At 49.4% G+C, this 26,659-nt stretch overlaps 1 protein-coding gene across 3 annotated transcripts; it reads left to right on the top strand.

Annotated features, from left to right (window-relative positions):
* The first annotated feature begins 4,644 nt into the window (after nucleotides 1-4,644).
* Nucleotides 4,645-26,598, top strand: BCL6 (BCL6 transcription repressor). Of its 3 annotated transcripts, none has more exons than XM_044251969.1 (10): nucleotides 4,645-4,716; nucleotides 15,316-15,354; nucleotides 16,197-16,368; nucleotides 17,906-18,127; nucleotides 19,752-20,723; nucleotides 21,279-21,463; nucleotides 22,829-22,996; nucleotides 24,089-24,219; nucleotides 24,348-24,485; nucleotides 26,305-26,598. In XM_044251969.1, the coding sequence occupies exons 3-10, from the start codon at nucleotides 16,208-16,210 to the stop codon at nucleotides 26,446-26,448; spliced, it is 2,121 nt and encodes a 706-aa protein (XP_044107904.1). In that variant the 5' UTR covers nucleotides 4,645-4,716; nucleotides 15,316-15,354; nucleotides 16,197-16,207; the 3' UTR covers nucleotides 26,449-26,598. The 3 variants fall into 3 exon arrangements, with proteins under 3 accessions (XP_044107904.1, XP_044107906.1, XP_044107905.1); XM_044251970.1 differs by lacking the exon at nucleotides 4,645-4,716 and adding an exon at nucleotides 12,928-14,141; XM_044251971.1 differs by lacking the exon at nucleotides 22,829-22,996.
* The last annotated feature ends 61 nt before the right edge of the window (nucleotides 26,599-26,659 follow it).

Genomic DNA, 26,659 nt, shown 5'->3' with positions numbered 1-26,659 from the left:
CTGCTTTCCTTCATGCTAGAGTTTCATAGGAAGTGAAAACCCTGCTATTCAAAACAGTGATCCAATGCAATAAACAAATGATTAGGCACGCCCCCCCCACTTCTCTATTTTAAGCTCCTGATATTTATTTCCATTTTTAAAAAGTGAGAAAAGTGTGGAAAATCAGTGTTTGGGGGGAAAAGTCTGAGCTAGGCTAGAAAAGGTTTCTAAAGAAAAAAAAAAGTCTCAGAATAAAACAGGCTGAAAGCAGGCAGCATATGGATCAAAATTAAACGTTGACACTTCTTTTTCAGAAGGTAGTAGCTGGAAATCATCTTCTGTTTTTTTCTTTTATTGTCTCGAAACTTTCTGCTCAATTTCTGTAAAATATACCAAGAAATCTCCTTTCTCCAAGGATAATATAGAGAGCGTGTCTACAATAACTCTAAATGAAGCATTTGAGAGAAAAGGAATAGGTAAAATTTTCTGCAGCAGGTGGACAGCACCACCCACACCCAACAGAAGTAGTGTCGAGTACCACAGCTTAGGTGACAAACATAACCAAACCCAAATGTCCATCAAAACTCAGTAGTAGCATCATGACCAGGAGTTCGTTTTGAAGACCAATTTACAGTTAACGAGGAAACCAAAGCAGCTTCGCTTTCCCCAATTCTGCCAGAAAAACAGGACACCCTCCTCCAAAGCCAGGCAGTCAGATCACCCTCATTCTGTGAAATGACGCAGGACCATCAAACGAGGACCCATTTTCAGTTGTGTCCTGGGGTCACACATGCCTGGGGTCATACATGCTCACACACACAGGGCCAGCCTGTCCTCTTGGAAGGGAGAAGCCTGGGGGAGTTGTATAATTGATTACAAGGTTCTTTCCCATTCTAAAATCTATAATTCTGAGATGTGATAGTTGAAAGATCTACCAAAATACCATAAGTTCCTAACAGGTGAAACCGACTTCCTGTTTGGAGCCCCCTTGAAAAGAGGACAAGACAGTATTTATTCCAAGGACAGCTTCCTTTTCAGCTATGACTGAATTATGGGGAACTGGATATAAAATCTGTCCCTTTCCTTAAATAGATGTAGTATTAGGACCAGGCTATTTTATTTGTAACAAAGCTTATATTTACCCAGCAGCTGCGTTCAGGAACCTAGTACTATGCCCAGTCCACTGGGCAAAGGGAATGGCCTGGTCCTCTATTCTGAGTATTACTAGCCAGTGATCATTAAATAACAGGACTGGGTAATACATGGTCCCTCTGAGTCTGCAGAAATCACTCATAAGACCCCAGACACAGAATCACTCCTTAGAGCTTCTTAAGGTTGATTTTAAAGAATTTGAATATATTTAAGTCAATCCTTTCTTTAATCCTGTAACATAGCACTGCTGGAGTAAGGGAGCCCACACAGTGATGCCAACTGGCTACTGATGGGGAGAGATCAAGAATGAGAGAAAGGAGGACAAGGTGGAAGAAATTCAACTGATATAAAATCCGACAGTTATGTTCCCAGGATTTGAAAGGAGATTGAGAGACGGGTGCACAATTTTCCTCACTGTTCATTCGGTAGAGAGAAAGGGATCTACCTAAAGTCTCTATCTTTCGAATATTTTCAATATTTTTTTCCTTTTAACAGTGCCCTTCTGATCAATTTCTTTCAATGTAAACACTGATTTGGTTAAAAAAACAAAAACAAAAAACCACCATCGTAGAAATGTGGGACTCTGGCACTTGATTCCAGAAATAATGTGCTGAGAAGGTTTGAATTCCGTGGTGGTGGGGTTAATTGTCTATAAACTAGACCTGGTGGGTTTTCCTTCCAAGGGCTGCCTGCAAAGAATTAAAAAGGTCTGAGGTGCAAGAAAGGTGAATTCCTTCCCAGCCCCCATTCTGGCTAGTTCTACTGCCAGTGGGAGCAGATTTCCCTCTGCTCTGCAGCGCCCCCATGGGGCTAAGATTGAAGTGGCAAAGAGAACGCAGGAGGGACAAACCGTGTTTAAGGTTGGGGTGGTGGGGGGCGATGGCAATGGACCAATGAGGCACGGTGGCAACTTTGATTAGAAAAGTGACCAAAAATCATAAAAGTAACTCCATCATAGGATCAATAACAGAGCAGAGCCATACATTTCACATTCCAAACCCTATACAGATACACCTGAGAAAACTTGAAGTTCTTCCTACTCTCAATGATAAAAAAATATCACACATATAAATGCACAGAGAAAATCGCTTTGGCAAAATCGGGGTATCGTTTTGAATCCAGTGGAATTCATTTAAAACTCTGAAAAGGGAGGGGAAGGAGACAATAAAAAAGCAGATAGTCCGCCTTCTGGCAGAATGAATCTGCACTTGACAATATCATGTGTCTTTGGGGGTAAAATGTTCATTTCAACAACAGTGACAGGATTAGGCCTATGTATATTTTTCAAAAATCCTTTACAAGACAGGCTTTTCTGCAGAGGCTGCAGTAATCCATCTGTCAATAAGTATTAAAATATTCAGATTTCATAGGAACAGACACTTAGGCATATTTTCTAAGCTCCAGAACTTGTGGAAAATAATCAACCCCTTTGGACCTCTTCTGGATCTAAAATTCCCAACACGGCCTTTTAAAAGTGGTGGCGGCGGGAGGGGTGCACTGACAATAACATTTTCAGCAACAGATCTGAACTTCTTACGGACTTTTCCAGGGAAAGAGATCCCAAATATCCCAAGAAACAGCCCGTAATCTTTCGTAGCTCTGCTCACTTCTCCATTTTAAACCCAAATTTAAGGTTGGGAGAGGTAGAGTATTTTGGGACATATCTTTTTTGGAAATTAACAAGTGCAGAAATTTTGTGGAACCTTTAAGAACTCATCTGTAATTTAATGAGTCGCCTGAAGGACTCTCATAGCCAAGGCTCAGAACAGCCTGACCTTTGAAAGCTGCTTCTGGTCCAAACATTTTGGGTTAATTCTTGAGGAATCTGAAATATTATTTTCCCCTCACACCCTTTTTTAAGAGAGAGACATAAAAGAAACAAGAGTCTCCCTCATTCGGGGATGAGTAGGAGGGGAAAAAACCCCAACCAACATTTAAATAGGGAAACTGGCAGTTCTGAATAAACAAACCAAGGCCCGCAGTGAAATGATTCCGCACTGCATTTGCCTTTAAAAAGAAAGGAAAGAAGGAAGAAAGAAAGAAAAGAAAGAGTTCCCCCCACTTATCCTCCTCCTCCTCCCAAGTGAGCTCGGGAGCTAAGGAGCCTGTGCTGCGTGCCGCGCGCTGTAGTTGTAGCACAGGCTGTTCTAAACACACGCAGTATCTGTGATACTGGCACGGCAGGCCTTTAGAATTCCCTCCGGCTGATCTCTTAAACACAGACAGAAGAGATTTTTTTACAACGACCTTGAAACGAGCCGGGCGTGGGGGGGAGCGCGGGGGATCGAGACCTTAAGAAAAAGCAAAACACAAACATGTATTTGGTTCACCTAATTTGGTAGAACACACGCGTACACATACCCAAACACACACACGTTTCTTTCAACAAGAAATGTCCGAACAGTCAACAATAACAGAAAGAGTAAACCCACCACTTGCTGTCCTGGAAAGAAATAAACCAAACCAAAACAAATCCTTTGAACATGTCCCTCAAGTGCAGGAGAGCCTCCTCTCAGTAAAAAAAAAGAAAAAAAAGTCCAAGGGAAAAAGAAAATTGCACCCCCCCCCAAAAAAAGTGGGGGTTGGGATTGTTACATGCGATCAAAAATTGAAGCCGCTCTCAATAGTCTCAATATTAAAATAACACATCTTCTTTAAAGCGCTTGAGCGATTAGAAAGTGGGGGTGGGAAGCACACACACACAAAACAAAATCCAACCGACGCGGGATCCTAGTATTTACGTAACACCACAAACTTGCAAAAGGCAAAAATCAGAAGAAGAAAAAAATCCGAAAATCATCAAAATACAACCACCAAAAAAAGGAAAAAAAAAATCCCAAGCCACCACATCAACAAGGAAAAAAAACAACAAAAGAAAACCGAAAGACGTCCCAAATAAAATAAAGCAAATGAACCCACCGAAAACTGCTTGGCAAATATTTTTCTCGTGGTGCCTAATATTCTAGCTGGAAAGAGCTGTGGTGTTTATTGTTTTTTTCTCTTACTCGCCTCTAAAGCTACTATATATAACAGACTTTTTCCAACGGGTCGAACCTCTCTCTCCCTTTTGTGTATTTAGCTCGAGTAGCTGAGTTTATGGGTAAGAGAGGAGGAATTAGCCCCAGACCCCGGGAAAGCAAAGCGCACTCCCCCTCTTATGTCACCGAATAGCAAATTAGTTCTCAGAATTCCAGAGGCCGAGCTTTGCTACAGCGAAGACGCCGACGTCACAGAGGGGGCGCCCACGTGACGCTGGCGGAGCAGACTGTACCATCGTGCGGGGCCCCGGGAGGGAGGGACGCCGTCTGGCCCCTCGAGCCTCGAACCGGAACCTCCGAATCCGAGACGCTCCGCAGCTGAGGACCTCGAAATCTTCTGGGAACTGGAAAAATATTGTGGCTTTGAGGGCTTTCCATGGGCTAAGAGAGGCAAAAGTCCCGGAGAGCTGACACCGAGTCCTCCCCTGCCTCGTAGCAGTGGTAAAGTCCGCAGCTCAAATTCCGAGAATTGAGCTCTGTTGATTCTTAGAACTGGGGTTCTTAGAAGTGGTGATGCAAGAAGTTTCTAGGAAAGGCCGGACACCAGGTGATTATTGCTGTTGCTGCTGCCGCTGCTGCTGCTGCCGCCGCCGCCGCTGGTGCCGCTGGTGCCGCTGCCGCCGCCGCTGCTCATGATCATTATTTTACCTTTTAATTCTTTTTTTTTCCGCTCTTGCCAAATGCTTTGGCTCCAAGTTTCCTATGTGTATCTATTGATATAAATGTATATATTTATTTATTCTAGCTGTCAGGTGTTAAAATAAATGCCGAAGATTAGTCCCACGTCTCTCCCACTCTAGGATATAGATTTTTATATATTTGTTATTTTATTCTTGTTGTCTTTGAGTGAATCGGCCGGTTTGGGGAGGCTTTTGCCACCCTCCCTTGTGTTGTTTTGGTTTTGGAAAAGGAGGTGGAGGAGAGGAAGGAGGGGAATTAGGGGGCGGCCGGAGCCGAGAGGACGAGACAGTGTTCGGGGGGTGCTCCGGGCAAGTCTGGGGGCTGTCTGGCCCCAGACGACGGAGAGGACGCGCGCTCGCGCTCTCGCTCTTTCTGCTGCTGCTTGCGTACGGCTTGTGATCTCGCTGGATTCGGGCGGCTGTGTTTTTTCCCTCTTTTCTCGCTTGCAAACTGCCTTCCTCGCTCCCTCGCTCCTGCCTCCTCTTCCCTCCCTCCCTCCTCCTTTCCCTCGCCTCTCCTTCCTTCTCCTCTCCCGTCCTTCTTGGTGACTCCGGGAGGCGAGGAGGGAGGCTGCCCGCTCGCTCGCCCCGCTGGCTCCCTTCCACCGGCCTCGCTCCTCTAGATTCCCTGCCTCCGAGCCGAGATTTGGGAGGAAAAATGCAAGCGAACTCCTCGGGTTTTGTTTTTCTCCCCCCTCCTCCCCCTTAAGCCCAGTTGAAGTATCGTTTCTACTATTTCCTTTTAGATCCGCGGTCTTCCTAACGAGATCCGAGTGTTCTGGTGTCCCCTTTGGTGGACCCCTTTGGTGTCCCCTTACCCTGTGTTTTGGGGGAGGTTTAGCTTGCCTGGGGGCGGGGATGTTGAATACTTTGAAAATTATTCTTTCTTGGTTGCAGTCAAGGGAGTCGGGAACCCCCGCGCGCTCCCTCTCCTCATCCTGAGGGGAGAGACTGGTGGCGGGACAGGGATTTGGGGGGTGGGTGGCAAAGGGGTGCGCGTTTGCACCTGCGGTGCTGTTTAGCGTGCGGGGACTCTGGGAACCTTCACAGGACGGCCCAGCCGAGCGGGAAGGTGGCGGGATTTCTGGCGGTCGCGGTGTTTGTGTTTTGGGCGCTGCGTGACTCGGTGTTAGCTCCCAATGGCTGTTCCCCCGCCTCTCCTAATTTTGTTTTATTTTTTCCCATGGTGCGAGCTTTGTAAAAAGACAACTGCAGACCGGAGAGTAGACGACGTCAGGCTTCAGGTTCCCGAGGTCCTTGCAAGGGGCTAGGGGAAAAACAGCCCCAGCCCGCGTTCCTACGTGCAAGACCCGGGAGGAGAGAAGGGCACGCTGTGGCCCTGGATGAGGGACCCGGCAAGGGAGGAGGGGGCGCGGGCGAGAAAGGGAGATCTTTGTGAGTGATTTTGCAAAAACGTTTTGCGAGGTTGGTTGGATTTGCAACCTGTGGCTCTCCTCGAGGGAGTAAGAATGGGGGAAGGCGGCGGCGGCGGCGGCCCGGGGCGGGAGCGGGTGGGGAGTTGGATCCTCGGAAATGAGCTTCGCTCTTGGGCAGCGGGAGCTAGGGGCCACCCCGCTGCGAGAGGTAGTGACCGTGGTCAGTGTCTTGAGAACTGTGGATTGCATTGCCTTTATGATGCGTGTTATTGGAACTCTGGCGAAAAATGGATCTAGTGTTACAATAATGAGTTTCGAAGCTACTCCACGGAAAACAAAAACACAACCCAATAGATTAAAAAAAAAAAAGAAAAAGGAATGAAAAAGACCCCTTTAATGGGGTGCCCCTTTTTGCAGTGGTTAAGAGTTGGTGGTAGGGGTCCAGCAACTGAACCTGGACAAGAACCCCAAATAGGGTATGGAAAGTCCAGAGCTGTTACTGGGTCCCTGTCCATCACAGAGAGAGAGAGAGCTGGTCATCTACCCGCCCCCCACCAGCAGCCACAGGAAACTGATTTAATCTTCTGTGGATTTTTTTTTCCATTCAGTTTATAGTTTCCAGGAGGAAAATGTTGTGGCTCTTTACTTTTTTTTTTTTTTTTAAGAAAAGTATCAATAGATGCTTTTTTTTTTTCCTGTCAAAAAAAAAAAAAAAAAAGCCAAAAAACTGGGGCAGGACAGAGGGAACCAGGGAAAGGGCTGTTTAGAAATACAGTTTGTGGCTCTGAGCGATGCCACTGGCTTCCTCTACAGAGACTGCCAGTTTCCCTTTTCTTTGCAAGGTGTGTGTGGTTTTAATAAATAACTTAAAAAAAATAAGAGGGGGGGCCGGCAAGATCTGTCAGGAGACAGGTATCTATTTTGCTCACTATTTACTACCAAGAGCCTTTGGCACTGGAACAGAACCTCGTAAATCTGCAGCCCAAGTTGAAGTTCATCTGGCCCTAGTCCACACGCTATTCCTGGAGGTAGCAAACATGAGCTCAAAGGAATGAGGTGAAATCACATTCTTGCTTTAAAATATATACCTTTTTTTTTGGTTAAGGAGAAAGAATATTGTCTCTGGGGCAGAAGGAAATGGAAGGAAGGGCGCCAGGAGATGGGCATTCCCTTGCTAAAATGACTCCAGTTGGGTCCTCAGGCTGAAATAGAAACCTGTAGATGGGAAATATTTCCTCCTCCCCCCACTTATAAATAGAAGTTTCCAATATCCTATTTGGAAGACTTTCCAATACTGCAGGCCCAAGCATTGGCTTATCTTAAGGGTCTGCTGTTGGTAAGGCCAGAAGCTGTTGGTAAACTGGGGAGCCTGAAGAGAAGGAAGCCAGAAGTGGGAATTCTCCAGTTGGCCTTTTCTTCTGTGCTCACTTGTGCAGGGTTTTACCCCATGCTTTCTTGAAAAGATTCTCCAGTTTATTCTGGGTTTGCTGGACAGGGATGGGACTCTAACTCTTAAGCTGTCGTTTCCTGAGCCTTAAAGAGTTCCAGTTATTGGTTGAGTAAATGGTAGCCAGGACTAGATGTCAAAATCCTTCCTTCCCTCTCTCCCCTGCCCGGTAGCCACACTCACAACCCGCTGGATTGTGAAAAACTTGAAGAGATTCAGAGGAGGTAGTGCGGCAGCGCCACCCCTTGGTGGGTGAAACTCTCTGTTTGCAAAAGTCAAATATTTGAAAAACATTGTGAAATGACCTTAGGAGGAATTTTTTTTTCTTTAGAAAGGGGAGATAAAGCCAACTTTTAAAACAGGACTTTGTAGTTGATTTCTCAAATGGGGCGGGAAAGTGTTGCTTTCCAGCTAGGATAGTGTCCTAAGAGGCAAAGAAGTTCCTATATGTGTGGATATGTGTGTGTGTGTGTGTGTGTGTGTGCGCGCGCGCGCGCGCGGGGGTGGGGGGTGCTGCCTAGTAGGCTTTAAGTAGGTGAGTTCTCCAGATGGAGGTAGCCTCCTTCCCCCTTGGACTTGACTTCTCAGAGCACCTGAATTCTGTTGCCATTCTGACACTGAGATAAGGAAGAATGTCTTGGTGTAAAAACCAACCAGTGATTGGAAGTCCTGTAGCTTTGCCGGCGGTGATGGTCGCGTCTATGGCAGCTGGGTTGGGGACGGAGGTTTGTGGATGACGTGGGGGCAATGGTAAGCTGGTCTGTAGCTGGCTTTGGAGCCTTCTGGGAGTCGAAGTACTGTGGCGCGTGCCGGCTTTCTGCACTGCGCAACAAGTGGGAATGCCGCCGCAGTGATCCGAACGAGGGTTCTGTGTTGTGGCGAAGCCGGCCCCTTTCTCTTCGCCCCGTTGGAAGCCAGGAATGGTTCTTCCCAGTCCTCCCCGCCTCCGGGTCTGTGAGCAGCAGCCCCGCCAAAAGACCAAACTCACCCCCTCCCACTCCCCGCCCCCCCCCCGCCTTTACTGAGCGCTGTAAGCCTGGGTAGAACCCTGCCCTTGGCCTCCAGGACCCCTCTTCTCCATGGGGATCAGGAGTTTATTCCCGACTTTCTTTGCTGTTGGACCAGTGTTTGGCAAGAAGCTCGCCTAACACCTTCGAGTTCCGTTCTGCTTTTTGAAGACAAGCGCACCCTTTCCTTCCCTTCTAATACATTCAGCCTTTGGGACTGGAAAAACCAACGTATAATACGTGAACGCAGCTCCAGAGACCGCGTTGTGGTTGTTGCTAGAGGAGTGAGCATCGGGAAGAACGGAATTACATCCACTAAATTAAATGCTTTGCAGCGTTGCTTATAGAAGCAACCTCCTCCCGCTAACAGATTAAAGAAAAAAAAAAAAAAAAGTGGGGGTGGGGGGCAGTCGGTTGTGGAAGGCTGTGGCTGCGCGGTGATTTTCGAACGGACCGAGTCTGCCACCTAGTGGTAAATCGTAGCCGAGTGCCCCGCCTAGGGCGGCGGACCGACCCTGTCACCTTCAGGTCTCCAAGTATCCCTACCAGGTGCTAGGACTGACAGAAGAGGGCAACATCCAATGAGGATGACATCTGACCTCCAAAATTTTGGAAAGGTAGATGACAATTCGGAAGTCTTCATATGTTTGCCCTGCCCACCGTCGCTCAGCGAGTGGAATCTGCCTCCACTAAGAGAATAAGATAATAAGATAAACCGTTTTGAACACGCTTTCTGTCGCTGTGGCGTCTCCCTGGGTGAAGTGGGTAGTGGAGAGACGCATGGAGGCTCTAGGACATAAAACTGTCGGACAGTTGAGAAAACAAGCGGCCTCATGAGAGGCGGGGCGCCTGTTGCTGGTGAGTTAGAACCCTAACCAGGAACAGAGTTTTAACTTCTGAATTCCAAGTCAGTGACTTAAAGTCAAAGGCAAGTTTATCTCTGCTCCTTTGAAGTATCTAAGAGAAAGGAGCAGCAGTAAGAGAGACCCATGGCTTTAATGTCTCAGGTCATCATAGCTGGAAACAGTACCCCAGATGTCTTGGAGGAGTTGTAGAAAGTACAGCATAAGATTTTCAGTGACAGATAAGGGAAGTCTACCGCAGTGCTCGGGGGTGGGGGGGTCCCAGATCTTGAGGAGTGTGCCTGTGTTAGTGGGTGACTAAGTCCCAGTCCCTAGGCTCGCATTCGGATTCTGAATCACCATCTTCCCCTTTCTTCCAGACTGCTTAGTGGCTTGGGCAGAGTGTGTGTGTGTGTGTGTGTGTCGGGGATGGGGGGTTCATGTGGACAGGCAGGGTGTAGTCCTAATAGAATTTGAGCCACAATAGCTGCTTATCAAGCAAAGTTTTATTTTCTCGGAGTTCAAAACTTAAGGTGGCAAAGGCGCATAGGGGTACCGGCGACCCCTAGCGACGGCCGCCGGCGCGCCCACTCGCGGGAGATGCCGTCTCCACCGCCCTGGTCTGAAGGAATCGAGTTCAGCCTCTCCCACAGCGGGAGCAGTCCGAGGCCGCGTTGGAGAAACGCGCCTCTGTTCGGGTTGGAAACGAATCTGGGGATGTGTTTGAAGAGCGGTCAAGTTTGACTCATCGCTTTCCAAGGACAGTTAGTGCCTTCCATCTTCATTAACGTGAATAAAGACCTTGGCTGACTTTTGTCCAGATCGGATTTTTAAAGGCATTGTTTGCTTGGGGACATCATGCCGCTCCCCTCCCCCGGAAGCCTTTTTGCAAAGGCTGAGCCCAGTCCAGCCTGGATGGCCGAGATATCTTTGCTCGGGGACGCGGTTTGCTGGCATTGTCTGCCGGCTCTTTCTGGAAGGCTGTCGCGAGCTGGGCGCATGGGGAGCGTCCCTTCAGCAGCTCCTCTTCAGATCTGGATGATAAAACACATCCCTCTATTTTATTACATTTCCTAGAAGCTTGCAGGCTTGAAAGAGCGCTGTTGGCAGGAAACGTGATAGAAATAAAGTTAGGACATAATGTCCCCGAACACCTCGGTCACCCAAAGCGACTGCCGAGCCTACCGTGTTATCAAATTCGCTTTCATTATTGTCTCCTCGGCCCTTCCGCCCCCCTCCCCGTCAAGAGAGCGAAGAGTGTTTCACTCTTAAAGCAAAAACAGAGGCGCGGTTTAACCCCACCCCCTACTGCTGGACCACCGTGGCTAAACTGGAGCGGCTAGTTAGCTGAGCCGCTGCGCAGAAAGGGAGCGCTCCTGGAGGAGCCCTGATGCTGGTTTCACTAGGGCAGCTCCAGCCTTATCAAAATTCCTAGATCCTGCCCCTGAACAGTGCTTTGCGCTTCAAGATTCTCCTTCGGATTTCTCGGCGAGTTATTGGAGTTATTAGATTACCAATAATCCAGGGGCCGGTGGGATTAGAAAAGGGGCGGGTGGGGGGGTGGGTGCGAGAGGTATTCTCCAAATCTGGAGACAGTGTCTAAAGTAGGTCAATGGGAAGGAGAGGCGGAGCTACATGGGGGTTGTTGGTTTCAAGCCTTGATGGAGGGCTCTCTCTAGTGTTTAGCAGCGGTAGGACATGATTAGGTTTGAGCTCCCGGAACCACGGGAATCCTAATTTCCAATAAGCGCGTGTACTTAATTTTCACTTCCCTTCCTAGATACTCACCCCATTCCATATTAAATTTCAACCTTCGCTTTCCCCTTAATTCCACCGGGCGAAGGGATGAGAAAGTCTCAAGGTAGGGCTTTATGAGGCGGAGGAGGCCCAGTCTTTACCAACCGCCCTGACCCCGCCTCCGCTGCTGATGGGATGCGCGGCGCAGTGTGACGCCACCCGCCAGTTTTAGGACTGGACTGCGGCCTTACGTACTGCGTCTTTCGAAACCCCAGCCCCGAAAAAGCCCTCTCGGAACCCACTACTAGGACCAGTTAGGAGAACGCGCCCAGGGTTTATACTTCTGAGGAAGGCCCAAGAGAAAGCAAGCCAACCTTGGAGCGCTCTCGTGCGCGCGCTGGGGTCAGCGCCCCGGTCTCTGCGGAATCCTAACTGCGTCTCTACGGTTTCGGAGAAATCGGATTCCGAAATCCCGAAATCTGGCAAGGTTCGGCCTTGCAGCTCCTATTCTAAAGAGTGGGGCGGAAACCGAGCCTAGCAGGGTTCCCCTATTTGCCAACGTAGCGGAAGGGGCTTTCTGTTTGGTTTTCCTACAAGTCGTCTGGCGCGCGCAGGATGGAGACCCTCAGTCCTATGAACTCCCATCTTTTTGACCTTGATGCCTGGCGTAACCATCCTCTTAAAGGGGGCGGAGGCAAGCAAAAAGCAAAAATAAATAAATGACGCACCGGGCAAACAAAGGCCAGAATTGGGCAATTTGAAGTTATAAAATCTCAGATTGGACCCGAATTCCTGGGTTCTAGACTGACTCTGCTACTAACTTGTGCGACTTTCCCCATTTATAAAACTTCTGGGGAAGGGCTGGACCGGGTGAACTCAGAGTCCTGGGCCGGGCGCGGGCGAGGGATTTAGAGGAAAGTGCGCCTATTCCCCGCGAGCCTCCCGGGGCGGCCCCCCCTCCCCGGGTGAATCCCCGGCGGCCCTGGCGGCGCAGGCGGCGATCCTGGCGGCCGTCGGGGGCCGGCAGCTTCCTGGAAAGTTACTTCTCGTTGGAGCCGGTGATAGGCAGAGAGTGTTCTGTGAAATCCGTTGAGCTGAGATCGACTACATTCCGGGAATGAGAGGGCTGTGCCATTCCCCTCACTACCCCCTGCCTTGACGGCGTAACAGGAAAAAAAAAAAAAAAAAAAAAAAGAGCACACACAATGTTAGCTACCGAAGTGCACGAAACGTTTTATTTGAATGTAACTAAATTAAGGGCTGACACGATCTCACCACGGGGCCTCCGACGCGCCCGCGGGGGCTTCGCGGCAGATGGGCAGCGGTGCCAGCAGAACGCCCGGGGGTGGGCGGTGCCTGGCGGGCAGGTACGGTAAGGTCGGGGTGGGCAATGTAGCCCGGGCTTGCGGCGGAGCGCAGGATTCGGGTTTGTGTCCCTGTGTGCGCGCGCCAGGAAAGGGCTGCTTAGTGGCCGCCGAGTGGAGAAGCCAGGGACTGGGGAAAGAATGGATGAAGCCTTTAGTAGTGGCTCACTCTCGCTCTCGCTCTTAACCTCGCCTCTTGTCCTTCTCTCACCTCCTCTCTTGTCTCTCCGTCTTCCTCTTCTGCTGTCTTCTCTTCTCTCTCTGCCCTTTTTCCTTTCTTTTTTTAAAAAAAAATTTTAAAGGAAAGGGTCCCTCTTTCTTTCTTCTCCAACTCCTTTTAAAAATCTGCCTTCTCCTCAAGATGCCAAATTGCAAATCCAGAAAGTTTGAAAAGGCAGAAGAGAGAAAGCGTGTGGGTGGAAAGACCAAGTTGAGGTCTGGCTTGGTGGTCACTGCGGCTGGGGGCAGGACTGGGGTCCAGAGAGTTGGGGTCCGGGCCCTTGCAGTTCAGTTTTCTCTTCAACAGCCCTGCTCTCTTGGCAGTTGTTTTGTGTTATGAGTATTGCGTGTAGCATCAGTGGGATGGCTGGAGCTAGGCAACAGAGTTTGTCCAGGACTTTGCTGAAGATTAGCTTCCAGTATTGGACGAGGCTTGTCTGGTGGAGCCTCAGTGACCTTTTCAGTTAATCAGGGCTGTTACAAGGATCCCATACAGTAACAGATGGGAAAGGGCCAGTTGGCCGGTAAGAAGCAAAGCGGCTGCTAGGTGCTTCCACACTTGGAGCTTCCGGAGGGAGACACGGCTTCCCACATCCACCATAACACAGGTTCACTAGCTATGGGGCATCCCAAGCTAGAGCTGGTGGAAGAAAGAGTGGATTTAATAGGGATGTCGGCCTCAGTGTGTGTGCATTTGTTTTTGACCAAGCTGGGCAGAGGCAGAGGATAGAGATGGCCCAACCCCAGGGCCAGGCTGACAAGTGGACCCCTGGGAATGGCGAATGTTTTGTTTGTTTGTTTCAGTCTACATATGGAGTGAGTCATTTTGCCACTTGCCAAGGTGAAATTGCAAATCTGGGCTTCCAGTGATTCCAAAGTCTGTGACTGGGAATTCACAAGCAAGCTGGTGGTTGAAGCTGGCTGAAGGACATCCTTAGGTGTTTCAGAAGTGTTCAGGGATGTCTTTCATGGGGGAGGAGGAGATGGTTTATAAATGAAACTCAAGTGTGTCTTTAGCCTTCTTTTTCAACGGCAACAATCACTGAACTTTGGTTAGGACCGATCTAGTGTATCTCTCTTTGCCCATCTTGAGTTAGGATGGGAGAGGAGGAAATAGGTTCTTTCATCTCTTCCTGTCCTCTCCCTTCCCCCATTCCCTTCCCTCATCCTCACTCACTCACATGCACACACTAACCCTGAAGCCGATGGGATTGAGTGACTGGCACTTGGGACCACAGAGAAATGTCAGAATGTTTGGTTACAGACTCAAGGAAACCTCTCATTTTAGAGTGCTCATTTGGTAAGATTCAGCAGCCTGGAATGGGGGCAAAGTGTTTGTGTGGGGGAAGGAACTTAAAAATGAGATTCACCCACATTAGGGTGCTGTCTTGCATGTTCTACAGCACGTAGGCTGATTTGGAGAAGGGACAGGAATTTGAGCCAGAACACCTTGGCCCAGGCCACTAACCATTTATGTGGCCCAACGTGACCTCCCTGGCCTCAGGCCCCTTTACCCGGAAAATAGCTCTTAAGGGCTGTGCTTAGGGGGGAAAAAAAATGGATGGGGGAAGTGGAAGAGGATTCAGATATTGTTTTGTTTTGTAACCCACATGTGATCATAAGTGAGAGTCTTACACCTGTACTTTAAAATCATTATGCTTTAGAGAAACCAATTTGGAACAGGTACATATGTCATGAGTGCTACTGGGCCAGTTCTTAGCTAAAGCACGCAGCTAACTCTTTGACCAGTAGGGGGAGCACAAGCTTGGAAGTGTGTAGCCCTATATCTGGTCTTCAACCCCAGAGGAAAAGAAGAGGAAACTTTGGAAAAGATAAAGATATTCAAGGAAAGCATAGTCACACCATCTCTGGGTGTATTCTACAGATCCTGTATTTAGTCTTAAAAGATCAGACAGTCAGGAATTACTGCCTGACTTTTTGTCCTACCCAAGCCACTTAAATCGCTGAGCTTCCGTTTCATCAGCAGTGAAACAGGGATAAGTGTATTGACTCCAGTAGACCTTGAGAAATCATTTTTAAACTCTAAAGATAATATTTTAGCAGGTTTTGGAGATTGTTCAGAGTTCTTGGGCCCCCAAAGGATCATTCTCATTACTACTGAAAAACCACTTTTCTTATATTTTTCTGTCCCATAAACACAAATGGCCTTTGGATGGCTTACATCTTCTACTTTGACAAAGGAACTCTATGTGTATATGTACCTATGATTAATGTATGCAGTTGTCTTCCCAGTGCTCAGGGCAAAAATATGATTATCGCATAGCTTCGGGTGCCTGTTGTTTCTGTAAGAGTAGAGCTGGAAAAATGTTTGCTAGCTTGTGGTAAAGCCGCTCCAGCTGGCAGGCTGCAGCTATCAAAGTAAAACTAAGTACGTGTGTCCTAAAATAAGACCATAGTGGACAATCTAACATTCATGGAATCAATTTCTGTTTGCTTTTTTCCCTTCCCTGCAGATTTTAAGCAAAATTTTGGACTGTGAATCAAGGCGTTGGGTAAGTAAATCTAATTATATGCTTTAAACTTTTGTGGACAAACTGTTTCTTTGACTTTGCTGATACATGTGTTGCCGTGAACTTGGCCACTTTTCGTTAGTGGAGATAAAGGATAGCCGATTCCCTCTCCCTCACCCATTTACCCCTGTGTAAGACTATCTTAACTGTTGTACGATCATTCCTTCCCTCACTCATTTTGGAGTTCAGAGCCAATGTAGTCACCTACTATGCACCAGCAGTGTGCTAGGAGCTTGGAGTACATTCAGACAATTCGAGAGCCTAAAGGAGGAAGAACAGATGGTGACTGGGATAATGAAATGAGATCCTGACGAGAATAACTGCGATTTTTGAGAACCTACTAGGGACCAGGCACAGATCTCTAAATTTTACAACCACATAGGTAGTACTTCTCCCATTTAGGGAAACCAAAGCCCAGAAACAGTGAACAGTCTGCCCCAAGTCACGCAGCTAGCAAAAGATAAAGCTGGCGGGCTAACCTTTAAATCGTGGTTTCTCTCCCTGTCACACACTCACTGCTTCTCCGTGCTTGGCAGAGTATTTGGTATGTGGGAAAAGCACTCGACAGATATTCATTCACTACTGCTGTCCCCAAAAGGGCTTTCTAGTCCAACTTGTTAGAGAAAGATTTTTTTCCCCATCTTACAGATGTGAACAGTAATGCACAGGGATGGGCCCACAAATTGGTCCAAGACCAAGCACAAGCACCTCGGTGTGCAGCCCATGTCTTAGCAGGCTGCGCCGTCTGTCTTCACCCCCTCCCCCCCGGTAAGCAGGAATGGGGTTCTGGAGAACTCATGAGATTTTGACCCCTTTCTTTCCAGGTGAAGACAAAATGGCCTCCCCGGCTGACAGCTGTATCCAGTTCACCCGCCATGCCAGTGACGTTCTCCTCAACCTTAATCGCCTCCGGAGCCGTGACATCTTGACTGATGTTGTCATCGTGGTGAGCCGTGAGCAGTTCAGAGCCCATAAGACAGTCCTCATGGCCTGCAGGTAAGGGGGGGGGAGAGGAAAGATGGACATATAAGAGGGCAGCGGTGGTGTGGGCAGGTGGCCAGGCAGGTCGTGTGGGCCTTTTGCTGTGTTTGGGATTACGTCTCGTTTGTCTCCAGACTGCCAGCGTGTGGCCTGGAGGAGTAGGCTCCCAGGAAGCAAGTGAATGAACACACGGTAGAGAAGAGTTTCTGTTCTGTGGGAAGAGAGGGAGCAGAAATGGCATACTGTCTCAAGAAAGGATGTGTTTGGGACAAACACAGAGAATAACTTCCGTCAACCAGTGAAGAAAGGAGATGTGAAAGGGGGTTTTACAGTATTTGAAGCAAAGGAATTTGAAGTCTTTTGTCCTTTGATTCTGTAACCATGTATTTTATCCCATGGCTCTCTTTCCATGGGTGTTTCAGGCTATGTGTGTGTGTGAGAGTTAGGGAGAAAGAGCCAGCCGATTCTTCCTATTGGTCGAGTATTTCGAGTTTTTGGAGCTGCTTCATATTACCTCATCTCCCTGGATCTCTGCAGTAGCCTTCCGTGTTACGGAGGCATAATTACTTCCCTTTTACAGACAATAAAACGAAGGTACAGATAGGTGAGCTGATGTAAAGTCGGGGATCGCTTTTGCCAGGAGAGAGCTTACCCAACATCTACAGCAAACACCTGTGTTTTAACAGTGGCAAGAACAGAGGTTTATGGAGATGTAAAAGTAATAGAAGATGCTAACCTAGTGCTTCCTCTGGGCCAGGCATGCACGACCCTGTCGGATGGACGCTGTTGTTCCTGCTTTGCAGGGAAAGAAACCAGGGTTCAGAGAGGTTAAGTATCTCACCTAAGGTTGCACAGCTCCTTACTGGCTAAAGCCAGGCTCACTTCTGGCAACCCATTCAGAACAAGCAGAATTGAGATGCCAGCCTGAATCCTGACTTGTAATTGAGCCCTCTTTCCTCTACCAGACAACAAGGTCCCTGGATGTACAGCCTGAGGATTAACTTTTTCTCCTAGGAATATTGATCTTGAGAAAGTCTCCAGACTTGCAGAAAATCAGTAGACTATAGACATAGGCACCATTTTATTTATTTGTCGTAGATACCCAAGTTGTTTCTAAAAACAGACAATAGCATTTTAAAAATAAGGATTGTGTGTTGGAATAGGAAGAGAAATGCTTATCTCAAAGTTATAGACTAAAAATGGTTACTGCAAATGAGTGCACATTTCACTCTGGTAATCCATGCGGTTAAGATGATAAGGAAAATAGCTTCTGTGACTTTTAGTACATCATTTGCCTTCTGATCTGGGTTCCCCCATGTGTAGAGGGGAAGAATGGTAATGTCTACCTTGCAAGGTTGTGAGGAACACAGGATAATGTATGTAAAGTGCTTAATGACTCTGGCGTTTAGTAAGCCGTCTGTAAATGGCAGTTATTATTAATTGCCGTGGAAATTCTGGAGCGAGGCCCAGGGGAGAGGAGACAAGCCTTGACACTGACTGTAATTGACCGCCAGTCTCCTCCGTTCTTGTGACACGTGTGTTTGTGTTACAGTGGCCTGTTTTATAGCATCTTCACGGACCAGCTCAAATGTAACCTGAGTGTGATCAACCTGGATCCCGAGATCAACCCTGAGGGGTTCTGTATTCTCTTGGACTTCATGTACACGTCCCGTCTCAACCTGCGGGAGGGCAACATCATGGCCGTGATGGCCACGGCCATGTACCTGCAGATGGAGCATGTTGTGGACACTTGCCGGAAGTTCATCAAAGCCAGGTGAGGTGCTGCTGAGGGCAGAGCCCTTGGAAGTGGAAGGCACCTAAAATCCTTGGTAATGCATACGTATCCTCTACGATATGCCACAGGCTATGGTTCCGCTAGCTTTTGCACACTTCTGCCTTCTTAATTCTTGCACTGCTATCCAGGTATGCCCTATGCATTCAATCCCCTCTTGCTTTCTTCCATTCCTTGGATGGGCCCTTTCCTCCCACCCATCCTGCCAGGCCAAGCTTGGAAGCCGGCTCCTCTGTGGATGTTTTTACGATTGCCAGTCTTCCTCCCTCAGCTCTTCCTCTGTATCCCTGAGCCGCCTGCCTGTCCGTTAGAGCTTCCTCCCATTTTAACTATTTGCATGTGTGTTTCAGTTCTTTCGACTTCTATTCTAATGATTTACATATGCGCCTTAGTTCCCCTTCCAGACTGTGCGCTGCTTTCCTCATCTTTCGTGTTGCCCTGTTCCTCCGAGAGAGGATATTTATGGACTTAAATTGAGTTCACTGGGTCTGATCCCCTCTTTGAGGGCTGGTCAGACATGCCCATCGTTTAAGGCAGGCAGAGGGTGGAGAGGGGGACCTGAGAGCCCCAAAAGCAAAACGCTTTGCTAAGTGGAGCAGAAACTCGGGACTTGATTTTTTTTAGCGTGTTTGATTCAGCTGCTCTAGGATGATTGCCTCCCTTCTGAAACAGAAGTGTTTCCAGCTTCTGTTTGATCACCTCCAGGAGCCAGGAACCCAGTGTTCCCAGAGCCTTGCTGTCTACCTCAGACTGTTAGAAAGCTCCTCTTTATGGCGAGTGGAAATCTGGCTCCCTTAACCTTCGCTCATTGGTTCTAGCTCTGTTAACTGTGATCATGTTGAGCTGACCTACTTTTTGCCCGCATAATGTCCCTTCAAGTCTGTGTAGCGAGAGCTCGTTGTCTCCTACGGGTGATAATGGTAGCGAGGTCATCATCGCAGTCATTTTCGAGTACTTTCTCTGGGTCAGGCCTGGTGCTTAGAGCAGTTAAGTAACTTGCTCCAGGTCCCGTCGCCACTAAGTGGCGCAGCTGGGATTGGAAAGCAGGTCTGGCAGCTGCCTGTCCTCCAAAGAAAGCTGCCCCCAAGCCTCTAGGCAGCTTGCAGGGTGAGTCCTTTCTCCCACTGGGCACCGGTTCGTCGGTGACCCTCTGAACATGCATTGTGTAACTTCTTCCTTCCCTGAGCCTCCATTTCCATGGGTGTAAAATGAAGACAGTAATGCCTTTCTTCCCTTGCAGGATTTTGCATGGATGAAATAAGGGCTTTGAAAGCTTTACATTGTCTAATATCTGAAGAATGACAGATTCACGCACATATACACAGAATGTGGCTTAAACATGGGATCATAGGTCTAAGCGGGCACACATTGTGTGGCTGACTCGCTGCTCTTGTCTGGGCCCAGTCTCCCGCGCTGTGTCCCAGCTTGTTAGATTTCTAGCATAAAAGCCTTGTGACTGCAAGAATTTCCCTCTTCCCAAGCCACAGCCCTCATGTCTGGCTGACCAAGCACAAATGTGGCTACGTACACCAGAGTCTCTCGGAAGGTCCTCTGTTCACCAGTTCTCACTCGGAGGCCCGTGTCTCCTCTCTGTTTTCTCCTGCAGTGAAGCAGAGATGGTGCCTGCCCTCAAGCCTCCCCGTGAAGAGTTTCTGAACAGCCGGATGCTGATGCCCCAGGACATCATGGCTTATCGGGGTCGGGAGGTGGTGGAGAGTAACCTGCCGCTGAGGAACGGCCCCGGGTGTGAAAGCAGAGCCTTCGCCCCCAGCCTGTACAGTGGCCTGTCCACCCCGCCGGCCTCTTATCCCGTCTACAGTCACCTCCCTGTCAGCAGCTTCCTCTTCTCTGACGAAGAGCTGCGGGATGCCCGGATGCCGGTGGCCAATCCCTTCCCTAAGGAGCGGGCCCACCCCTGCGATAGTGTCAGGCCCATCCCCGGTGACTACAGCCGGCCAGCCATGGAGATCTCTCCCGGTGTGTGCCACAGCAGCATCTACTCACCCAAGGAGGCGGCCCCAGAGGAGACACGCAGTGACATGCACTATGGTGTGGCCGAAGGCCCCAAGCCTGCCGCCCCCTCGGCCCGGAGTGCCCCATACTTCCCCTGTGACAAGGCTGGCAAGGAGGAAGAGAGGCCCTCCTCAGAGGATGAGATCGCCTTGCATTTCGAGCCCCCCAGCGCGCCCCTGAACCGCAAGGGTCTGGTCAGTCCACAGAGCCCCCAGAAGTCCGACTGCCAGCCCAACTCGCCCACGGAGTCCTGCAGTAGCAAGAACGCTTGCATCCTCCAGACCTCTGGTTCGCCTCCAGCCAAGAGCCCCACTGACCCCAAAGCCTGCAACTGGAAGAAATACAAGTTCATCGTGCTCAACAGCCTCAACCAGAATGCCAAACCGGAGGGGCCTGAGCAGGCCGAGCTGGGCCGCCTCTCCCCTCGAGCCTACACGGCCCCACCAGCCTGCCAGCCACCGATGGAGCCCGAGAGCCTTGACCTCCAGTCCCCAACCAAGCTCAGTGCCGGCGGGGAGGACTCCACCATCCCTCAGGCCAGCCGACTCAATAACATTGTCAACAGGTGCTTTCAGAGGCAGTCTGGGCCTGGGGTCAGGGGCTCCCACGGGGGCCACTTCTTCTGACGGATGCAGGGGCCATGTTCTGTTCTGTCTGAATACTGGGTACAGTAGGGGTGTGGAGTAAGCACCCATTGATGGAATTGACCTCAGTAAGGAAGCATAGTAAGCTTTGGTGTACTTTGTCGTAGCAAGAGCGAGAACTCCCAGCTGTGGTAGAAGAACGTTCCAGGAACCCCAAGGGCAGCTTCTTTGGTCTTAGGGTGGCAGGGTGAGCTCGTACTCACTTTGGACTGAGTGGACCAACAGACTGCAGTACCGAGGGGAAGACATTGACCTGGGCTGGGGTTTTGGTCTGGTTCGACCCCACCAGTGATCTCAGGGCATATCCTCTTTGGAAGTGGGCTTAAGGATAACTCTGTGGCCCCAGATCCAGAGGGAGGCAGCCCAGCTCTGGCCTCTGGGTTCCCTTGAGCCCAGGAAGGCGGGGGCAGCCTCCAGGCCAGGCGGAGTGCGTTACCCTCTCCAGCTGCTGACGCTCTCTTTCCTGCTGCCCACAGGTCCCTGACGGGCTCCCCCCGCAGCAGCAGTGAGAGCCACTCCCCACTCTACTTGCACCCCCCCAAGTGCACGTCCTGCGGCTCTCAGTCCCCGCAGCATGCAGAGATGTGCCTCCATACCGCCGGCCCCACGTTTCCGGAGGAGATAGGAGAGACCCAGTCTGAGTATTCGGATTCCAGCTGTGGTGAGTCCCTTCCCGGAGATAAGCAAGGCCCCTGCCTCTGCTCCCAGGGGTTTGCATTTCCGTTTCACTTACGCTGTTGTCCCTGATTGGGAGACGTCCCCGACCAGAAGGTCACTGGCACATAGAATCACCAGGCTGTCACCCCACGCTTGACCTCTTGAACCAGGTTGACCTGAACAAGGAAAGAGGTATTGGAGTTAATCTGGGGTAACAGAGAAAGATCAAACAGCCTCTTCAGTGGCATTCCAGCCAAGGTGGTCTGTGGGACTGGCTCTAAGTCCCAGAGCTTTCTTAGTTGCTCAGGACCTAGCTGCTCGTACTGACCCGTGTTGGCTCCCCCTGCCTTCTGTAAGGACAAGCAGCCAGCCTTACTTGTTCCCGAATCTCCCTCAGGTCTGAGAGAGTTTCTAACATGGAGTAGGTGCTCAGTTAATGGTAGCTGAATTAGGTCAGCTGGACTGAATTATTAAATTGAAGTTTTGGACACTCTGTGATTGGCATCTCCAGTTTTTATTAGGTAAAAAAGGCAGTCTTTTCCCTCTGGCTGCAGTAGGGTAGCCCCGTCATTCCTAACCAGGGGTGAGCCACCATGACTCGTCATTTTCAAAACGTTCTCATAGAAGAGAAAAATCAGTTACTTATACTGTGAGATTTGGCACAGGGTTGTAGACATGTAGTTGGAGAGCAGGGACTGTCCCCGTCTGTCCCCCTGGCTATTTGCCTTTTCTCTGGATCTAGTCCCTTCCCTCTGGGCCATTTCTACTTCTGTTCTTATTGGCTCTCCCAGTCTCATAGAAGTGTTTGGGGGACGTGGAATGCAGAGAGGCACAGGGTGAATCTGTTTACTTCCTCCTTTAACGGCCTCCACGTGCTGTTGGATTTTCTAGCTCACATTCCTAGAACGCTTTGTGTCCTACAATACGCTCCTCTGGGTGTGCAAACCGGGGTTGACTATCCTGATTTGAAGACGGAGATGGAGATAGGCTTAGCAAGGCTCAGGATCTTGCTTGAGGGCTCCTGCATATGGATGTAAATAAAACCATGAACCGAGAAGAAAAGTCCGTTCTCAGGGCTCTCTCAAGAAGGAGGAGCCCTGCTGAGCTTCCCTGAAGCTGGCATAGGCCTCTTGGGTAGCTGTTGGTCTGAGTTTCCCCTCTGCACCTCAGTATTCAACTCTGTCTCTTTTCTCCTCCATGATGGAGACTCTAAATGCTCAGAAAGATAAAATGCCTACAGACCCCGAATATCGGGTGGGTGGAGCTTGGGGGTTCCATGTGGTGCTGAAGGCAGCTGCAGAGGGGAGTGGCCTTGGAGCCCTACCTCCCTTCCGCATTCTAACGGTGGCATCCCCCCCACCTCCAACAGAGAACGGGGCCTTCTTTTGCAATGAGTGTGACTGCCGCTTCTCTGAGGAGGCCTCACTCAAGAGACACACACTGCAGACCCACAGTGACAAACCCTACAAGTGTGACCGCTGCCAGGCCTCGTTCCGCTACAAGGGCAACCTCGCCAGCCACAAGACCGTCCATACGGGTATGGCCCTACTGCGCCCCGCCACAGCTGGCCAGGGTTCCTGCAGGTGGAATGGGGGGAGGACCCTAGAGAAATCAGCGTGGAGCCTTGATCCCTGGTGGGCTGAGGCAGGGAGCAAGCCCTGTTCGGATCTGGAGGTGGGCCTAACCCTGTTGTGTTTAGCTTCGCAACCCAACCACTCCCTCGGTTCTTTGTCTTTTCTTGGAGACGCTCTGTCCTGCTTCTCTACCATTGCTGGGGCAGAAGTGTTAATCCTAGCACACATGGGGAGCAGCAAGAACCAGGAAGGGGAAGCAGATTGGGTTTTTGTCACCTCAGAAGAAAATTAAAAGCCTCTTGATTTCCTCTCAGGGCTCGCTCCTTATCAACTCACATTCCTTTCTTTACCAGGCAGCTTCTAATGACCCGATTGTTGGCCAAAGTTGACTCTCTCTTGGTACTGTAAATGTGTCCATTATCCCAGAAACTTTCCATGAAGGCAGGCTCAGGCCTTCTATTGGCTTCTCCAGCCTGAGCATCTACTGTGACTCAGGCCCAACCTTCTTGCAAATGGAATCCAGCTGTTGTTGCCACAAAGTGGAAAAGCATGTGTTGTTCTAAAAGAGAAACTAGAGCATCCTGATTGTATCTTCCTGGTGAATGGCTTGATTACTGAATCAGTCTAATCCAAGGGAAGAGCTAGAAGAGCCTTACTATGTCATCTAAATTCACCCCTCAAATTCCAAAAAGGGAAACTGAGGTCCAGAGAAGGAGAGTGACTTATCCAAGTCTGCAGTTAGATCATCCTAATGACATAGCTGTTTCAAAGGCCTCCTGGAACCTCCCTCCCTGCTTCCCTGTCCCACCCCCAGTGTTGTGTCCCCTCTGCCCCAGCCTGCTCCTTGATCCTGGCCACCTGCAGTCTGTGGTGGTATGTGTGTGTTTGGCGAGGGCGGGAACTGGCAGGCCCCTGCATCCTCTATCAGACATCTTCCGAAGGAGAGAAAGCTGAGATGGCCCAGGAAGGGCAGGTGGCTTTGAGATCCAGGGACCCGGGACTGTGGAGACCTCCAACAAATATGGCTTTCTTTGTTACCTTTCTTTCGGGAATAGGTGAGAAACCCTATCGTTGTAACATTTGTGGAGCCCAGTTCAACCGGCCAGCCAACCTGAAAACCCATACTCGAATTCACTCTGGAGAGAAGCCCTACAAATGCGAAACGTGTGGAGCCAGATTTGTACAAGTGAGCAGGGCCACGGGGAAGAGACCCCTCGGCCTCCGTGTGCTGATGAGGGACTCCAGGGGGTGGTGAGGGAAGGGGGCCCACAACCCACCCCAACAGAGCCTCTCATGCTTCGCTTTGCCATTCAGGTGGCCCACCTCCGTGCCCATGTGCTCATCCACACTGGAGAGAAGCCCTATCCCTGTGAAATCTGTGGCACCCGTTTCCGGCACCTTCAGACTCTGAAGAGCCACCTGCGAATCCATACAGGAGAGAAACCTTACCATGTATGTGAGCCTCTTGTGGCTGTCACCTGGCCTGGGCAGGGCAGGGTTGGGGGAGGGCTGGTGGGGGAGAGGCGGGCAGCAGAACTGTTTGCTCCAATCTCAAGCACACAGTGGGGGATGACCACTGAACTAATGGTCGTAAGATCTGTTTTAGGACTGGTTGTCAGACATGCTGCTGGACATTGGCTAGGTCTCATTTTGCTCATCTGTAAAGTGGGGGTATTGGGCCAGGTGATCTGGGCCCTAGGAAAGAGGTCCGGACTGTAGATACATCGATTCTGGAGTCATCCATTCATTCCACACTAAGTGTTCTCACAGTATGCCGCTGTGCCGGGCGAGATGTCTCCTTAAGAGGACCTACGGTGTTTGGGAAGGGGCAGCCATGAGAGTGGGAGGAGACTCAGAAAAGTGTGGTGATATAAGGAAAAAAAAGAAAGACAGGGAAAAGGCCATGATAAGAAGGAGCAGGTGACCAGCTGCACAACAGGGTACCATGAGTGGGCCATTGGAATCCTAGTGTTCAGGAGGAGGGTTTCAGCCAGATCTGATTTGCAGGCTAATTTTTGAACATTTCATAAGCTAAGAATGGTTTTCATATTTTTAAGTGGCTATAAGATGGAGAAATAACATTTTGTGACATGTGCAAATTACATAAAATTAAAACCTTAAGCAAAGTTTTATTGGGACACAGCCATGCTCATTTGCTTACATATTAACCCTGGGGACTTTCCTACCACAGGGGCAAAGTGGTCATTGAGATATATTCACTGTCCAGCTCTTTCCCAGTTAAAAATAGTTAGCCGATCTCTGCTACAGAGGGGAGAAACACTGGTGGGCTGCTGGGGTATCTGCTTCTTTTTCTGACTCTGAGAAGGACCCTTTTTAGGGCCATAGGCAAGCTATGACCCTCTCTCAGGGGACCACAGTTTTCTTTCTCTATAAAAGGATGAGGATGCCTTAGGTGAATGAACAGTGTCCAGACTGTGCTCTTTCAGTCAACCCCACCGCCTCTTTTACCTTTTGAGTTTCTGTTGAACTTGAAAAGAGAGTCCCGTGGTTTACAAGCGTGGAAACCACTATGATCGATGACATTGACTTGGGTGGGTGTATGGCCTCACTGTAGGTAGTGATGGACACAAGAATGAACCAATGAATGGTTAACCTGTGTCACAGATGGAAACCTGCAAATAGAGGTATTTTTATCCACTTATTTAACAGTCCCTGAATGAATGTTTTCTCTCTTGCCTTTTGTTCTTGGGCAAATTAGTTCTCCTCTTTTTTAAAAAAAAATTTTTTTAAATTCTTAAATTTTTTTGATTTTTAATTTTTTTAAATTTTAAAAAAATTCTCATGATCCCCTTATTTCCTCAGCTATAAATGAGCCTGATAATAGTACCTTCTCCATGGAGTTGTGTTCAGATAAAAAATTCGCTCAAGTGTCAGGATAGTCCTGGCACACAGTAAGACTACAATGAGTATTTGCTGGAAGTTTAGATGCACCAGTGTCCGGTGAAGAGTGACCTTCAGAGCGTGTCGACTCAGTCCTTTACTGAAGGGGAAGCCAGGGCCCATGGAGTGAAATGAGGCACTTGGCTAGGGAAAAGCAGGAGCAACAGTTCCCCACTTTGGAAAAGAGGGAAGGGGCATTTGCACAACACTTCCTTATCGCTTAGTTGGAGCCAGAATTCTCAACCTGGCCTCCCAGAGGGATGAGCTGCCCAGATCTCTCTGAGGGAGGATCTCCTTCTCTGGGTCTTCGGGCAATGACACATCCCTGGGGTTGGTGACAGCTAACGGTTTGCCTCTGGTTTTCCTTCAGTGTGAGAAGTGCAACCTGCATTTCCGTCACAAAAGCCAGCTGCGTCTTCACTTGCGCCAAAAGCATGGCGCCATCACCAACACCAAGGTGCAGTACCGCGTGTCTGCCACCGACCTGCCCCCGGAGCTCCCCAAAGCCTGCTGAAGCATGGAGTGTTGATGCTTTCCATTCGAGTCCCTTCTCAGAATCTACCCAAAGGATACTGTAACACTTTACGACTTTCATCCCATGACGTAGTGCCTCTTTCATCCACTAGTGCAAATCATAGCTGGGGTGGGGGTGGGGGGAGGGGCGGGGGTTGGGGGGCCAAGGCAGCTTCCCTTCCCCTACTGCCATAAAACATTAAGAAAATAAT

This window comes from Neovison vison, chromosome 6 (genome assembly GCF_020171115.1).
Source record: "Neovison vison isolate M4711 chromosome 6, ASM_NN_V1, whole genome shotgun sequence".
In the NCBI taxonomy this organism is placed as follows: Eukaryota; Metazoa; Chordata; class Mammalia; order Carnivora; family Mustelidae; genus Neogale; species Neogale vison.
Note: the sequence above shows the minus strand (reverse complement) of the source record. Positions and strands in the feature narration are given on the sequence as shown.

Coding starts and splice junctions, on each gene's coding strand:
- BCL6 (XM_044251969.1), top strand. CDS start 16,208: ATGGCCTCCCCGGCTGACAGCTGTATCCAGTTCACCCGCCATGCCAGT. Junction 18,128..19,751: donor CGGAAGTTCATCAAAGCCAG/GTGAGGTGCTGC, acceptor TTTCTCCTGCAG/TGAAGCAGAGATGGTGCCTG. Junction 24,486..26,304: donor CAGGAGAGAAACCTTACCAT/GTATGTGAGCCT, acceptor GTTTTCCTTCAG/TGTGAGAAGTGCAACCTGCA.